Raw genomic sequence first — 18,235 nt, 5'->3', positions numbered from 1 at the left:
GGTTCCCAGGAAAAGAAAAAATATAGGGGCAGTTTCAAATTTGAAAATGAAGACTTCACACCAAAAAACCTATTTCTGCTTTTAAAAAAAAAATATTCAAGTTAATTAAAATGATTCCATTCATGAACTGGTGTAACCTGAAACAAGTGGCCAAGCAAATTTGTTAGACCAAAGAATTCAGAAACAGGCCCTGCAGCCCTGTAAACTGGTTTCAGACATATTACATCATCCGTTAAATAGCATTATGGCATCTCAAGACTCATCCCTGAAGTAGTCAAAACCCTTAAACTGTGATTTGTCATTTTCATTTACGTTTAAGGAATACTTCATCACCCTTGCCTAAAAGGTGCATAATTAGAGAGTGAAAAAAATTGGAGGATATTACCCCAGAATGTCAATTTCATCACTTTTCAGTGCAGAAGGTGAACATTGTGTTAGGATTCCCTTGCCCTCAAAAATACACCATATACTTTTGCTGAAGTGACAGACGGCCTTTACCTTTCTACATGACAATCTGAACTGGCTAATTGAAAATACATAAAATCAGAAAATGTCCTTTCAAAAGGATACTATTTGGCAATATCAAGAAGCGGTCCTTGCCCAGACACCAGAACACATTTGTTATGGTAACGTTTGAACATCCGTAAAGGACTGTGAGACATCACAACTTGGTCTTGTGAAATCTGTTTGGGATAAAATAGGAATTCAAATCACCTTTATCTTCACTAGAATGAATCACTAATTATGCAAATTGTATATCAGTTTGATAACCAGAAGTCATTACAGAAAATAACGCCACCCCTCACCCCTCTGCACACACACACCTCTGCTAAGGTTCATCATTCCATTTGTTCCCAAATTTCTTGGCCAGAACACTGTACATGATACATGGTGGAAAAAGCATTCCAATTCGTAGTTTACATGTGCACACACCTAGTCTCCCTTTTAGCTTCCAGAATTCCTGTATTCAGCATGAGCACAAATCATATTTTTCCCTCCTGGGTCTGCACAATCATCAGATTGAAGCACCTTTAATAGACAGAAAATGGGAGCCGAACTCAGGAATGCCTTGGTTCTAATCCTCAATCTGTCATCAGATTGCAGCATGGGCCATACCACATCACTACACCACTCTCTGTCTTAGTATCAATATCCTGTCCTTGAATTAGTATCAATATCCTGTCCTTGAATAAGTGGGATAATAATCTATTATTCCGCAGAAAGGCGTTATGATGAACCAATGTTTGTATTAACAGGGCTTTGAAGATGGTCAATTCTAAGGATTATTATAATACTTCAGTTCAGTATAACACCATACTATTTCAGGCTATTATTTTATGTGTGAACACATATATTGCCCATGGCCCCTATTTAAATGAGGATCACTGGAGAGTAAAAAAAAATCTTGTTCTAAACTTTAAACATTTATTTTAGCAGGATTCTAACATCCATAATCTGATTCACAACAAGCATTTTAATCCCTATGGCCAGAACTGCCCAGTGGCTCAACCCCTCCACATGTCATAGACTGGGACAGAAGGGTCTTGTGTAGAAAAGGGAGGTAGGAGCTAGGAGCAAGCTACCATCTTGAATGTTTATGTCACTGCAGGAGATCAGTTTGCATGAGCAGAATTTCATGCCAGCAGGGAATAGAGCTTCTAGTGTGGAACTCGTAGGCACATAATTATTCCCAAAATAGTAATGTATCCTTTGATTTGGAGAAATACTATTAGTAGTAGTTAGCAATAATAATAATGCTTTGCACATCTATGGTTCAAACCCAACCAAAGACAACCAGAAGAGCTAAAATGCATTTAATGCAAGATCTTTCCCTCATTATATTCCTTCCAACACAATTTTAAAACCTTTAAAAGAAGTTTAGGTTACTCACTGGCACATCCAAAATATGAGACAACTGATCAGCTTTCTTCTGGCGAAGGCAGTTCCCAGCATTGGTGACAAATACTACAGGCACCAAGAATTGTCCCTGAGAATTAACTAGCTTTTGAAAGGCCTTTTTTGCAGCAGGAATTGGAGTCTTTCCTCGTACCAGTACCCCGTCAATGTCAAAGAGGAAGCCAAAGGTAGGTACATTGGGCTGTAAAGAGAAAAAATATTTCATTATTTCCATCACCGCACATATTCAATAAATTACGGTATGAACAGCTCAAATCTAAACCAAGAAAAGCTCTTTGAACATCTGGAGTTCTGTGAATGTGTCTTCTCATTCCATGCACTCCTGCTTTAAGCCAGGTGCCACACAGATAAAACGAGTCACTGCAATACTTATTATGGTTATGGGAATACAATTGCCTACATTAGGGGTGCAAAAAGTTTTCCCTATCACAAGTCCCTTTTCACTGTCCAAATAAGTGTGACCTCCCTAGGGATTCTTACAAATAAGTTCCAAAATATTTCAGAACATTGGCCCAAATTCAGCAAAACCGACACAAGAAGATGTAAAGTACATACGCCAGAGCCAGTTACGTTTTTTGAGCCTGAGGGAGATTTACCCCTCTACAGAGAACATAAGTTGCATTTTTCTCTAACTCTGCTCTGAATATTTATCAGTATTTTGCACGTGTCTAATGAGAGACTGGTACTTTCCATTAGCAACAAAATAAATACAATACAAAGCAAACGTGGTTGTCATGGTGGGTGAGTCATGCTGCAAGGGCAGCAGAGTGTTCATTGTACACAACACTTAGATACTAAAGCTTTTCCTTGTGACGTTTACATCACCTGGTTCCCAGGCATGTTAAACTATAGCTTGGCAAATAGGGCTTCTCATTCTCACACCCCACTCTGCAGGTGCTCACCTTCCCGAACACAAGAAATACCATACTATAGGAGAAATTGGGCAATGCAGCCTTTTAAGGTTGCCCAACACTTCCCATTACAGGACCCTGTTTTCCATAGTTTATAACTTTCCCAACCTTCAGCCATTTGGACTGAAGTTTTCCATGCTGGGCGTCTGCCACAGACAGAAATTTTTCAAAAATTTCACCCAAAACGATTCAGCCATTCCAAGGTGGTTGGGGAAAAAAATATGTTGTTCATGTTAAAAAATTCTGGAGACCTGTTCTTTAAACAACTTTAGTGCCTCCCCGCTTTCAAGTAGGGACTTGAAATTTGGCAGAGGGTGGCCTATTGCTCAGGGATGTGCCTTTTGCTGTCCCTTTGAAAATGTGTTCAAATTACAAGCCTTTGAAAAACTGCAGTTCACACATGCTCAGATTTTAGCAGCTAAAATCTGAGAAGTGTCCTCATTGAGCATGCTTCATCCCCTCATGGCTCCTGTGTGAGAAGATTGCACAGCCAGCATCCCCACACACTCCCTCTAGCCCAGAGCTACAGGGATAAAGCCAGACTTCCTCTGAAATGGCTGCTCAGGCTCGGCACTGGAAGTGAGAGCAGGGAAACTGTTTCACCCTGTGCTCTCAGTGACACCAATCCTTCATGCTGGTTCAATTTCAGGGGAAGCCAAAACTGTGTGTCAGTTTTTATTTTGCCTGAATCAGTTTATCGCATTCTTAAATCTACCAGTCCCCAGGTATAAGATAATTGGAAAAAGGCTGCTTAAGAGGTCATTTAGGGGTAATATTCCAGAAAATAAGGAAGAATCCTAAATAGCTGAGATCCCAGGTAAATCAGGATTCAAGACTCTTGCACAAAGTGAAGTCTCAACCTGCTCCACCTCACAGCTACCAGAAACCTCTCTCAATCTCCATGCTACCTACTCTCCCTTTGCTGCCAGTTACTAACTCACACAATCAGTCTGGAACGGGCAAATGGAAAGAGGGCAGGGGTTAGGAAAACAGCTAAAGTAGATGGCAAAGGATGTCAATGCTGGCAAAAGGAGATGGAGAGCTGAGAAGCTGAGGATAACATCTTCCACATTGTGAAATTTAATGAAGAGTGGGGTACTTCTCACTGCTCTAAGCTGTAAGGTTTGTGTAGGAGAATTTTTTGACATTTTTGTATTTAACTTCTTAACCTTAACACACTATTTTGCACAGGGAATATGCTTATTCTTTCATTGATGTGCAAGGCAGATATACATTTTAAAGCTCCTCCATAACAAGAGAACAGATCCATACAGGCTGGAAGATGTACTTTGCTTGTCAAGTAGATTTTTCTTTCAGTGGTTAAGATAAAAATCCTTCTGATTGGCTAAATAAAATTACAAGATTTCCAGAGCCTTAAGAATAAATTTCTTTCAACAATCAGGAAAAAAAAACCTGACAGGCTGAAGCTAGGTCATACTATATATACTCTCCCAAGGCTCAATCCACAGTACCATCTTGTAATAACAACCCTACATTTATACATGCAGGCAGAAGAGTGTGGGAGAGGATTAGGGTGTTGTAATATATTGGCAACACTAAAGTGTTTGTTGCCTTCTCTTCCTCTTGAATCTTCTCCCGAGATATACTATTTCCCCAAAGTGATACCAGGTTTGAAGATATACATTTTTTATAATTCTAAATTATTTTGAAATAATGGAAACTGAAGTAGTTGCTTCTGCAGGGAAAGAGGACCTCTTGCCCCACACCTCATCCTGCCAGTCCTACCATCTAAATTGCACCTAAACATCATCCCACATCTAGTCTGAATGATTACGTCAGGCCTGCTCCCAGATTATCCTACATACTGAAGTGCAGGTAGGTGAAGGAATTCCTTGTCACAGAACAGGCAAGAATTCTTAAGCTAAGTGACAGCAGAATTTATGTAAAAGAAAAGCTCCTGAAACCATGACCACCTCTCTTTTTGCATGACTCAAAAATCGACTCTTCATAACTTCAAAACCTATTTTGTTGTATAAAATTCAAAGTTAATTCAGATCTAGACTAGATTAACTTTCAAAAGTGCTGCAAACAGCTAGCAATAGAATTCTGGAGATTTTGTGGACTTAGGTTCTCTCTGCAGAATTTGCTGTTATCACCAGACTCTAAAGAAAATGAAGTACAGTCTTCTGGGTTTTCACAAATTGATTCCCTGCTATCAAAAACTTGATTCCCTGCTATCAAAAACTGCTGCCTTAGAGGAAAAAATGCCCACTTTAATTTCAATATACTGATAACTGCAACATTTTACAGGGTAAATGCCAACATTTCATTTAAAAACTGGTTTGGCAAAAGCACCCTACTTGAGTAATTACTTCCTTGATTACAAGACATGGTACTAATTTACAGTCTAGGTGTTCTTCAAAGTGCACATTCCCCATGATCATACAAATAAACTTTCTCAAAGCACTTTAATATGCCAGTCAACCACCACACAAGTACTGGAGTGAGATAAAGATAGCAATGTTGAAATCTTTAATACAGCAACATCTCAAAATTTCACAAGTAAAATCTTTGATAAGTGTGCCTAGAGAACAAGATTAAAAAGGAAAAGGGAATGGGGAAAGTCAGTTGTAAAGCAAAGAATTCTGATTTATTCAAAGTTAGATTTTGCTGTATAAGCTGCCTGTTGCTAAATACATAGAAAGAGCATATATAAAAGTACTGAATATCCAAGACTGTAAAACTATAAATTTTATTAGTTTAATTTTTCTTTCCAAAACACGAGAACTCTCTCCTGACAATGCTTGATTTCAAGAGCATGATCAATGTCTACTTCATCAAGCAATACTATGAGAACAAAGAGGGGAAATACATACCATGATATTCAAAAAGCACATGAGAAAATTTAGGTACAGTACTTAGTCTCTTTCTTTTGTTTGTAAGATCAAGTGAGCTATGCAAAAACAGACTGCAGTCATAAGACTGGCACACAGAAGCCTGCTTTATTAGCAAATAAATCCTTAATCTATTTGTCAGATTGTTTGCCAAATCTCATGATGGGTTTTTTGGAAGCTTTAGATAATCACTGCCTTATGACAGGTAGAACTATAGCAGCCCACCAGTGGATGAAAAAGGCTATGTCTTCAGTTGGGAAGGCTCACCAAGTGTGGCAGATATTGGCAAGGGAAAAGCAAATTACATTTTTTACGTAAGGAACCCACTTAAATAAATTAGGCTAACGACTTAAAAAGTGAATTAAATAGCAGCTGAAGCACTGGTTTTCTCTGAGTAAGATGATGACAATGGGAGCACAGTTGACTAAACTCAACCTACTTAAAGTTATGGTTGCCAAAGGAGTTGCTTTGGGCCATTTTATACAGCATTTAAAAACCACTGTTTCCACTGAAGACTCAAATTAGTTGCTAACACTGGTGAAAGCAATGGTTCAGTCTGTAACACTCCTTCCTCAACCCTAATTCTGCTCCAAAACATTTAGGATTAGACACTTGAATAGTTTTTTGGCTGAAGGTTACTTCTGGCTACACACCCAAATATAGCTTCTCTTCATGCTTTCTTCAGCTCATCAACTAATAAGTTCTAACAAATTTACTTACATTCTGGTTTTGACAACTCATTTAAAGATAGTAATTTCAAAGAGGCATTGGTTTCTCTTGCTTTGTTTTGAGGGGCTTCTAAAGACAGAATTAGTGAATAGAAAGTAGACAGCAATTCGATTTTTGTCTCTCTCTCTCTCTCTCTATTGGTTTTCTAGATCCCTTAGCCTCATGCACAATGGCAGGATTCTTAAATCTCCCACCACAGCACTAACATTAGTACAGTTCCACCAGTGATAGCAATAGCAGGAGTAAAGACAGCAGCAAATGGCCACTGGCATTTTTACCACTATGTTGCTTAAACCTTTTCTGAGCAGAAGCAGATGACAATAGTAGAAATGCCAACGGTTGAGCTACCCGGGTGTTTCGACTTCCCACTTAGGGAGCTGTGTGATTGACCATGCAATGCTGGGAGATTTCATGAAAAATGCCTGTGCAGACATTGTTGTGATTGCAAAACTATCTACTAGCTTTTCTAAACTCTATAAACTTCTTCTTCCCTATCCATCTACTCAGCTCTCTTGACCACTCACTATCCGCTTCTAATACTAACTGACCTGCTCTGTCTCCACCCCAATATAGTGAAAAAGAAAATAACCACTTGCTTTGTACTTCCCCATCCCACCTAAGTCACTGAACCATTACCTCTCACTACTGCTTTTAGACTTTCGCTCTCTCTTTAGCTTAAGAGTGTCTGTGTTAAGCACACTGTATAAAAGTAAGATTATATAAGCAAATAGAAGGAAAAAATAAGAAAAAATGTAAATGAATGTTTTGGAAGGCACAGCAAAGCTATTGTCTTGAAATGTATGGCGATTGTAGGGTCAAAATTTGAAAATCCCTTGATTTATACAGAACATCAATACCTTGTAGAGCAGCATTCCAGAGTCACAAGTGTGATTTTATACAATCTATAAAAAAGGGAATAAGGACAACCCAAGGAATTACAGACCAGTCAGTTTAACATCAGTACCTGGAAAGATAATGGAGCAAATAATTAAGCAATCAATTTGCAAACACATAGAAGATAATACAGTGATAAGTAACAGTCAGCATGGATTTGTCAAGAACAAATCACGTCAAACCAGCATACTAGCTTTTTTGACAGGATAACAAATCCTGTGGATAGGGAGGAAATTGTAACTGTGGTATATCTTTACTTTAGTAAAGTTTTTGATACTGTCTCGCGTGACCTTTTCATAAACAAACTAGAGAAATCCTATAAGCCAGTTGGTGCAATACTGGTTGGAAAACCATTCCTAGAGAGTAGTTATCAATGATTTACTGGTCAAGATGGAAGGGCATATCACGTGGGGTCCGGCAGGGATCAGTATTGGGTCTGTTCAATATTTTCATCAATGATTTAGATAATGGCATAGAGAGTACACTTCTAAAGTTTGTGGATGATACCAAGCTGAGAGGGGTTGCAAGTGCTTTGGACAATAGAATTAAAATTCAAAAATGATCTGGATAAACTGGATAAATGGTCTGAAATAAACAGGATGAAATTTAATAAGGACAAATGCAAAGTACTCCACTTAGGAAGGAACAATCAGTTGCACCCAGACAAAATGGGAAATGACTGCCTAGGAAGGAATACTGTGGAAAGGGATTTGGGGTCATAGTGGATCACAAGCTAAATAGGAGTCAACAGTGTCACACTGTGGCAAAAAAAAAAAGCAAACATTCTGGGATATATTAGCAGGAGTGATGTAAGGAAGACACAGGAAGTGATTCTTCCATTCTACTCTGTGCTGATTAGGCCTCAACTGGATAATCGTGTCCAGTTCTGGGTGCCACATTTCAGGAAAGATGTGGACAAATTGGAGAAAGTCCAGAGAAGAGCAAGAAAAATTATTAAAGGTCTAGAAAACATGACCTATGAGGGAAGATTGAAAAAACTGAGTTTGTTTAGTCTGCAAAAAAAGACTGAGGGAGGACATGATAACAGTTCTCAAGTACATAAAAGCTTGTTACAAGAAGCAGGGAGAAAAACTGTTCTCATTAACCTTTGAGGATAGGTCAAGAGGAAATGGACTTAAACTGCAACACCATGGTTTAGGCTGAACATTAGGAAAAGCTTCCTAACTGTCAGGGTAGCTAAGAAATGAAATAAATTGCCTAGGGAGGTTGGGGAATCTTCATCCTTTGAGATTTTTAAGTGTAGGTTGGACTGACACCTGTCAGGGATGGTCTAGATCAGTGGTTCCCAACCCTTGGCCAAAAGTTGCCCACGAGGGCTTTCAAAATGGCCCATGCTTCCCTCCCACTGGCTGTAGAAGGGAGCTGCTGTTGCCTGAGGACCAGGTGGAGCACATTGCCACGGTGCTGAAAGACGGTACAGGCTCCTTGCTACAGCCCAGGGGAGGGGAGATCAGTGCTCCCCTCCCCTGGGCTGTAGCAGGGAGCACAGCAAAGTGCTGTGGGACTCTAGGTGCTGGAGTCCCTGCTGGAGCCAGAGGGAGGGGAGATCAGCGCTCCCCTCCCCTGGCTTCAGCAGAGAGCAAAGCGCTCCGCCAGGGTCCCTAGGCGCTGGGTCCCTGCTGGAGCCAGAGCAAGGAAAGCACAGATCTCCTGTCCCTCTGGCTATAGAAGGGAGCTACTGCCTAGGGACCCAGATAGAGTGCAGGGTTCTCTGCTGCAGCCAGGGGGACAGAAGATCCTCCTTGCTGAACTCCTTCCCGCTGGCTGCATTGCTGGGGGGGAGGGGGTAGAGGGAGGGCGAGTGGTGTCCTCCTGGCAGAGACTGGTGCCCTTCAGGGTTATAAAAATCATATTTGTGGCCCTCGAGCCAAAAAGGTTGGAAATCACTGGTCTAGATAATGCTTGGTCCTGCCTTGAGTGCAGGGGACTGGACTAGAAGACCTCTCGAGGTCCCTTGCAGTCCATTGATTCTATAAGTTGCAATTAAGTTCTCATTATAAGTCTGATTTTGCTGCCCTCCATCACCAACTAAAAAAAAAGAGAACAGCAGCCTCAAAACTGAGAGCTGGATCAAGGTAGATTTTCTTCTTCAGATATCTGAAGCGACTAGAACAAGAGCATTCCAAATCGTAACGCTTCAGAAATAGAGATGTTTGAATTTCAAAAATGACTTTTTAAACCAATTTTCAGCATGACAGAAAAAGGAGAGAGGTAACTTAATTCATTGTATTAATCTTGTTGAGATCTAGCGCACAGAACAAAAATTAGCTAATCTAAAGTCTAATTTTGTAAGTCAATATTTTAAATAGGAGCTTGAGTTTGGTCCATCGGGCTCTGGTGAGCTACTTTTGCTGGTCAGCTCCAGAGACCAGATCAGGAAAAAGGCGGGCAACAGGAGGCGGCGCTCTTCATTCCCTATACACAGCCTGCTTCCCCAGTCCCATCCCACCCCAAATCTCTAACTCCTCAATGTTTCCCCTTCTTTCCTCCAGCAAATGAGAAAACAATTCCTATGAATGTTTATCAAGGAACATATACTCTCATGGCACAATTTAAATATTAAATAATTACAAACAGAAATCCACCGGAAGGCCACATTTATAGCTTAGGTATCAGAAGCAGAAGGAAATGTTTAAAAAAAAATAATAATAATAATAATTCTGCCGTGGTGCTCATCCATGTCATCTCCTCTTCCCTTAACGATTGCCCCTTTCTTCTCCATGACCTCTAAGAGTCTCAGTTGGGCAAACCACTGTCACCCACCTTGTTTCCTTAGTACATGTGGAAAACGTACACCCATCCTCAACCTTCCCTGCCAGTCAGTTTACAAACTACACTTTATAAAATATCTGAGTTGCTCCAATTTTCCGGTATCTATCTTATCACCTTTCCAACTATTTTCAAATCTAGAGTGACAACATTTTTTCAGTTTTGTCTTTCAGTCTCTTCACATATGCTTTTTTAAAAATTTAACTATTTACATTCTCTAAATATTGTGTTGTGGTACATTTTAAAAGCCAATTTAATCAGATTATTAAGTGTTTTAAATATAAAGACTTTTATGTGTATCCATGAATTAAGTGGCCACCACTGTGCCCCTATACTAACTTACTGACAAACATGCACCTATACAGCACCAGATGAGTTCAGATGCAAGTTCCAAGACCAACATCAAGGAGAGCTGAAGAAAAAACTAACAATCTTGTCTGGAGATGATGACAGGCAGAAGTCTACTCACATGCCCTTACCCATTACGATAAAAAATAAAAACCCTAATACTTTGCTCTTCTGGCCAAGAATAAAACACCAAACACATCATTTCTCACCTTCGGTGTATACAGTTTTGCAAGATGGCAGGCTTTCAAATATTTTGAAAAAGGACAATGTTGGACCAGTGCTCAAGAAACATGTCTGTTTTTAGTTTTTTTAAAGCATCTATGTGTAATGGTAACAACTAAATCTGCACCACTGAAACTGTGTTTATGTAACAGATGTATCTAAGATGATGGCCAGACAGCATGTATTTTGAGCAAAAAAAATATTTTGTTTTGTATTTTGTTCAGCATTCTAGAACAAATTCAACTACAACTCACAGTAGATTTTTGCAGACTTAACTTCCATTTATTACATTTAAACCATAATGAATTTGTACAAAAATCTGCGACTATTCACTCATGCACCACCATGCTAATAGTTACTAGGAGCACAGAGGGAGCGCGAGACAGGGAGCCAACCCCATTGTTGTGCTGTCAGAATAATTATGATTCCCACCATAGAAGCATGCTTATGTACGATTCCTATCACCTCTAGCATGGCATTACTGTTTGGCATCCTATTTGAAGACCAGACTGTGAAAGTTTGCAAATAAGGCTCTCTCAAGTACTTATGCTTCACTTCCACATATCTGTGTTTGAACAAGAATACATCTCTCAGTTTTATAAGCCTTTCTGTGTGTCTTTGAGTAGAAGTATTTTGCTTTGCAGTTCTTATTCCCTGGATGTTTATGGAGCGCATCAAAATATGACAGAAGTATAACAGAAAAGGTTTTCATTACCATGTAATTAAACATTTCATTATTTTCCATCAATTTCCACGGTTTACAAAAATGATTAGAATATTCCTGTTGCTTGAAAAATTAAATTCTTACTTTAGCAGAAGAGATGATTAATAGTTTTGCTAATCCAAAACGGATACCATCACTATCAACAGGGCGCCAGCAAACAGGATTTTCGTTATTCTTGCCTATCACCTACTCCGGTTACCTTCAGTCTACTATGGGCATCATTACAGCGTCCAGCAGTATCTACCGTGAGGCACCATCCCAAAGCTTCATCAACATACATCGTGCCTGACAACGGCAGCATTCATTATTACAGGAGCTTTTATCCCCAGGAATGAACTGCTCGTCCCCAGGGCAGCACCCGCATGGCAAAGAGGGAAGAAACCCTCCAGACACGTGCACCCCAGGAGCATCTCTGTCCTCGGGACGCTGCGAGACAGGCACAGACACGGACGGGCCCACTTCGGATTCGAACTGCTTCGGTTCTACTCCGGTTCCCCTCCGAGCCACGGTAAAGCGCAGCCAGCCGGGTGGGACAGAGCTGGCCCGAGCTGCTGGCCCGGGCACCCTCCGGCCACCCCTCATCTGCGCGGGGAGCGCCCGACACAGCGCCCGCCCACTCGCTCGCTCGCCCGCCCCCCCACGGACCGGTCCCGGCTCCCCCGGGCCGCCCAGCCGAGGGATGCAGCGAGCCCCGGGGTGCGGAGGAGGCCGTGACGCCTCGCCCGGCTCTGCTCCAGGGGCGCCCCCGAACGCCGCTTCCCGGTTACCTGGGTGCCGCCGCTGCTCTCCCCCGGGGGCGGCGCGGCGAGGCCGGCGGCGGCGCTGCACAGCCCGCGGAGTGCCGGGGGCCCGGCCGACCGCCCCCGGAGGCAGCGGCGGAGCGGCGGCAGCGCCCTCCGCATGGCCCCCGAGAGCGTGTGCGGGGGCCCGCCGGCCGCCCGTGCCGAAGAGTCGCCGGCACAGCGGCTCGAGCCCTGTCCCCGAGCCCGAGCCCAGCCCACGAGCACGCACGCCAGCGCTCAGGGGCGAGGCCTGTCCATCTGGACACGCCCCCTTGCGTTGACCACCCGGCGGGGCTCACCACCCACCCCGCCCACGCCGCGGAGTGCTCGCCTCTTAACCCCAGCCCAGCGCAACCGGGCTCCTGCGCCGGGCAGAGCCCCGCCCCACAGCTGACGAGGGTCGCCCCTCAGTGCAGCTAGCTCAGGTGGGCTGCTCCTGTGACTGACAGGCGGCTGTAGCCCTCTGGGTCACAGGATATTAGGGAGACAAGGTGGGTGAAGTAACAGCTTTTAGGGGACTAGCTGCTGCTGGTGAGCGAGAACGAGCAGCTCTTCTTCAGGTCGGGAGAGGGACTCCCAGCCTCACACCAACATGCAGGCACCTATTGCAAACAACGAGGCAAGGATGAATAGCCTGTTAACACCCTTGCAGTCAGAGGACAAAAAAGGATTAAGGCAGGTCTACACTTAAAACACTTGCAGGGTAGCCACAGGGCTGTAGCGCTCAACTGAAGATGCTCTTGTCAGCGTAGTTATCCACCTCTGTAAGAAACAGTAGTTATGTTGATGGGAGAAACTCTCCCAGCAACATGGCGCTGTCTACACAGTGGGTTAGATAGGTGGATTTTTCACACACCCCAAGTAACGTAGTTATACCAATATAAGTCTATAGTGTAGACCTGGCTGTAGGGGGTTACTGATTGTTGTAGCAAGCCATAAATCCAGTGCCTTCAATCCATGATTTTTAGTGTCTAGCAAAGTAATGAATTTAAGGTCCCAGTGAAATTAAAAGTAACTGTCCATGGGGACCAGGACACACCAACTCAAAGCAGCACCAGACCCTGCCAGAACAACAGATGCAAAACCTGCAGACATATCAAAACTGCTACTATGATCAACACCTTCTACAACACACTTTTCATGATTCACAAGTCCTACACATGCCCATCACAACGTATGGTGTTCAAATGCACTAAATGCCCCAATAACTATGTGGATGAAACAAGATAATCAGTACATGCTTGAATGAACTCACACAGGACAATTATAAAAGACAAACGCCCCATCACCAGTGGGAGAATGCTTTCCATAAACCGATCCCTCTATATCTGACCTATCAATCCTCATCCTCAAAGGAAACCTGCACAACACTTTCAAAAGGCGAGCCTGGGAGCAAGACATTGGATTTAAACAGTAAATTTAAACTAAATCTATTCCACCTTGCATTTTGCTGTGATGCTGGGAGTACCTTTCCCAGACCTGAAGAAGAGCTCTGTGTGGCTCGAAAGGTTGTCTCACACACAGAAGTTAGTCCAATAAAATCTATTACCTCACCCACCTTGTCTCTCTGGCACACAGATGTCATGCAGCTCTGCCTGCTTCACGCTGTCAGTGGCACCCATGCTGCCCGGGGTCACTGGCTATGGGGCCACTGCATTTCAAACATGAGATCAAGATGCCTGGTGCAGACTCATCACCATGACATCTGTATATGTGTGAAAGCATGAAAGAGGTTCTCCACTCTCAGCTCCTGCACAGATCAGGTGCAGGACAGACCTGTTTGACCTAGGCGACAGAACAAAACCAGACTTGTGTACAGGTGGTAATCTCCTTGATAAACCACAGACATTCTGTACTTGCTTCAGTGGTAATATAGTGCCTATAGTGGTAAGCATTATACAATAGATGCAACAAAGCACAGGACTTATGAGGCTTCCATGGAGTACTGTGTGCCGATAAGACTCTGGGTGCTGTCCAGTGCTCCAGCTACACTGGTGAAAAAGGCAATAGTGCAATTGTCAAATGAAGATGTACCCTAAGACTTTGGCTACACTAGCTAACTTCATAGCTGTTCTTGCCACTAGCAGTTGCATCACTGTAAGCTGTAACCCAAACAGGATGCAGGCATTTTTACTACACTGGTATCTGCAGATAAATACCACCTATGGAGTTTGCAGCCTAAGAAAACATTCAGCATAAAAGAACAAAGCTGGTGCCAGCCACAGCTGGTATCTGAGCACCTGGGAACTGATATTCTGCTCAAGTCACTTCTGAACAGGGATCTGCTCCTCAACAGGGGTTCAAGCAGCAGCCACTATTTGCATTTTACCATCACACTCTTACATCACGCCTTTTTATACATCTATTTAGTCCTTTCCCTGTTGCACTGCATGGTGGAGCTTACTGTATATATTTTTTTACTTTGCCTTTTCTGCCACTTCCTCTCAGCCTAATTGTTTAATCATTTTGACATGTGTTGGTGCTTCCCTCTCCTTCCCATTTTGCTGCCATCTCACTTCACTTTAACATGTTTTCATAGATTTTTGCCTCTTCAGTTTTATCCTTCCCAACCATTTTATATTTTCTTTTCCTTTTACCTGTGTTACCATTTTTCTTTCATTTCCTAGCATCTTTCCCCTTCTGTTTCTTTCTATTCTCTCCTTCCTCTATTATTAAATAGGTATACTATCACAGTACTGCCAACACTAAAGTTCAAAAGTCTGAATTAGACAACCCCCAAAACCATGCAATTTTTAAAAAAGTGGTTTTGGTCCCACTGTCCACCTCCAGCACGTGACACAATTACACCTTCTGTAAACTTATATTGAGGCAATGGTGGCCCCTGATGCAGGAGTTCTCACTAGAAAATAACCAGAATCAGGGCCCCATTATGCCAGAACAAACGCAGAATGCCCCTGCCCTGAAGAGTTTACAATCTAGTGCAAAGCATGATGGTGAGTTTGTGACATGGAAGCTGGAACTGGGTCTCACCAAACTCACTTCATATAGGGGCTATCGAACATCCGTTAAATGGGAACAACTGTTCAACTCTGCTGAGCTGAGAATTCAAATTGGTGACCTACAGGTGAAAAGCTCTGTAGCTCACTGTCAATATCCCAAGGTATCTGATCAACTACAAGTGCTAGTTTTATACTGTCAAGAATGAGGCTTGCTATCCAGAAAGATAAGCTTATTAAGTAAAGTTCTGACTTTTTGGAGCTTAGACAGGTAGAGTCTTGCACTCTCTGAATTCACAGGCGAGACCTCCAATACATTGCTCTCCCTCCCAAACCATTAAGTCTGCAAAGCCAGATTCTTAAAGGAACAGGTCATATTAAACAAATATAAATAATAAAAATGCAACAGTAAAACAAATACTAGTTGTGCAGCCTCCAAATTGATAAATAAAATGTTTGCAATACAAAATAATTCAAACAATCACTCCAGGGTCCTTCACTATAATGCATAGTATTTTTTTTTCACTCCCACATGGGTCATCATCTTTGACTCTACAACCTGAATTCCCTGGGTTAGACAATCTATGCTGTGTACACATGTAGACACATGCTGTGCAAAAATTTCTTCCCACCCCCTCCGCCTTTTATTTTTTTGCTTGCCATTGAATTAGTGACCCATTCTCTTAATAAAGAAAAGCATAAATAGGAAGGACTGGTCCATTTTCACCAAATTCTTCATACTCTTAAAAATACCTCCAACTTCTCCATAAGAGTTCTCCTGAAAGGCATGGACATTGAATTAAGCAACCTTGATAAGTGGGGGATAGCAACTGGGCTGTGACTGTTCTAGCATGCTTGAGATCAACAGAATGGTAGCAGAGAAAGGGATGATGAGACAAGAAAGGGAATGGTGGTCTGAAGTAAGGGAACAAAGGAAGGAGGGTCAGGTTAGATAATAGACAAGAGTAATAGATGGGGGAATGGTAAGTATTTGGAGCATGTTGGGTGGAAACATGAAGTGCAAAGGCACCACCCGGTGCTGATCACAATAGTAAAGTTGACTGAGCAGCAAAACTAATCATAATTTAAAGAGACTGGAGACAGGAAAGGAAACTAGCCATCTGGAAGAGGTGGAAGGCGGTAAGTGATGATAGCTGGTAAACAGTCAAGGAACAGTTCATAGCATGTACTACTAAAGAATCTACAGTATGGCCTGCAGTCATACCTGCAATGCACTTCACAACATTCACAGGTGGAAGTTCTGGCAGAGCCAAAAGGAAAAAGCTGGTGTGAGCAGCACTAAAAGGGTATTTGTGGGTTCTAGACTGAGAAATTCACAATAGCTCAGGTCATAAGATTACTCCATTTCTGTTTGGTATCATTAGTCAGTAGAAGATTAATATGCTAACTGATGGAAGGAAAGTGTTAATGCAGATGAAGGATGTCACATCAGTACCCCGCTGGCAAGAAGAACATGAACAACAAATAATGGTGCAGAAATCCTATTAAGGACTTCTAGCTCTCTCATTCTTATTGGTATAGTAATGAAGGCAAGGGAAGGTAAAGCGTCATAGTGGAGCCATAGAAGCATGCTAAATAAATTTGCTAAGCAAAGTCTCTAGAGAGAAGGAAGCAAAAAAAAAATGAGACCAATTTTAAGTTGTCAAGGACTTTAAAGTGGAACTGAGTTAAGGAGGGGATAGAGAGTTTAAGGCATTATATACACACACAAGCAGGCAAAAGAGTGAGTATCCTAGGAGGCCAATTGATTAGCATGCAAGAGGGGAGAGTCTCTCAGAATGTCATTTATCTTCTGTATCTGCATTTCAGAAGGGAATGCAAAACTACTTTCCACCCCCAACTTCCCCATGTTATACTTAACGCAAACAAAAATGTTATGGTAATTTTTTGTTCAACAAAAATTGATGGGCTTGAACTTTAATTTTATACTTTATCATGTGAGATATAGCCATGTGGTACCATGACTGGCCAACACTAATGTAATTTTATCTAATTAAGTCAGCAGACATCTTAAGGGAAGGCATGTGCGCAATACAATAATTTAGAACACACATTTGGCACCAGACTATCTGCAGGGTTTCATGATCAAAGGCATAACCAGAAAGCATTCTAGACTAGGGAAGACCAATTAGAGGGCCCAATTTTGGAACGTGTGTCAACAGTTCCATTGGCCTCACTGGAACTACTCACATAAATAAGGGTTGTGGGATGAGGCCCAGAACTACTGTGAATGATCAGAAATACACCTGAGGAGGTAGGCGAATTTGCTGAAGGTTTTGAATCCTAAGTGTAGGAATACGGGGGCTACAGGATCTTTCCAGACATAATCTGGAATAATTTTAACAATCAGTTTATTTTGGCAAGTCCTTCTGGTCTCTCTTCCTTCTTCCCAGGATAGTAGGATTTGGGGACTGGGACTGACAAGGCTATCATAAGCTGTCTGCTATTTTACCAAACTCTATGAGCCCCATTAATGGCTCCTTAATGCTGAGAGGAGAAACTGGCTCTTTTAGTACCCCCCTCTCACATTTCCCTTAGCTCAGGTTCAGGAATCTTAGTTGATCGAATGTTGCTGGTCCATAAATATGGGTGCTATAGCACTTCTGTACTCAGCATGCTCTCTTAAAGGGCCTATTTGTAAGCGGTATCCTGAGATTCATTCTTGCTAGCCAAGGAGGCTTCAACACAGGAGCCCTGAGGAAACTGTATTGGCATCTGTCTTGTGTAGTAAAGGAGACAACAGCTCCTATCTGCAAAGCAACAAAAACCTAAAGAAAATAGGTTATCAGCCAAAATTGACAGCATCATACCTTCCTTAGTTATCTGCTCAGGCATATTTAAATATTAATGTAGGCCACTCCTCAAGAGTCAAACAGGTATTGCTAATCACCCTGCCCTTCCTGTATCACTAAGTGGAAGACAGGTCCCAGCATGGAAGAGATTGATAACCATGACTAAAGAATTGCAGTAGCTATAACCTTCATACGGCCTAACAATCAAACAATGTGCAATGGTTGCATTCTGTAATGTCACAAACAGGAACCTACTTAGGAGGTTCATTTCTCCAGAAGATGAGCAGCTTTTC

The 18,235-nt window shown here is 42.1% G+C and overlaps 1 protein-coding gene across 1 annotated transcript in view; it reads right to left on the bottom strand.

Annotated features, from left to right (window-relative positions):
- Nucleotides 1-12,292, bottom strand: part of LOC137150457 (haloacid dehalogenase-like hydrolase domain-containing 5) — a 45,269-nt gene extending 32,977 nt beyond the window's left edge. Inside the window, exons 1-3 of the mRNA XM_067544416.1 lie at nt 12,158-12,292; nt 1,892-2,098; nt 571-683 (exon numbers count right to left, since the gene is read on the bottom strand). Of these exons, the coding sequence (XP_067400517.1) occupies nt 571-683; nt 1,892-2,098; nt 12,158-12,292 (455 nt within the window). The remainder of the gene's footprint in view (nt 1-570; nt 684-1,891; nt 2,099-12,157) is intronic.
- Between the last annotated feature and the right edge of the window lie 5,943 nt (nt 12,293-18,235).

The sequence above is a fragment of the Emydura macquarii genome, unplaced genomic scaffold (genome assembly GCF_026122565.2).
Source record: "Emydura macquarii macquarii isolate MOO-44397 ecotype Brisbane River unplaced genomic scaffold, CSIRO-AGI_Emac_v2 contig_968, whole genome shotgun sequence".
NCBI classification, from domain to species: Eukaryota; Metazoa; Chordata; order Testudines; family Chelidae; genus Emydura; species Emydura macquarii.
This window is presented reverse-complemented; position numbering and strand designations above follow the sequence as displayed.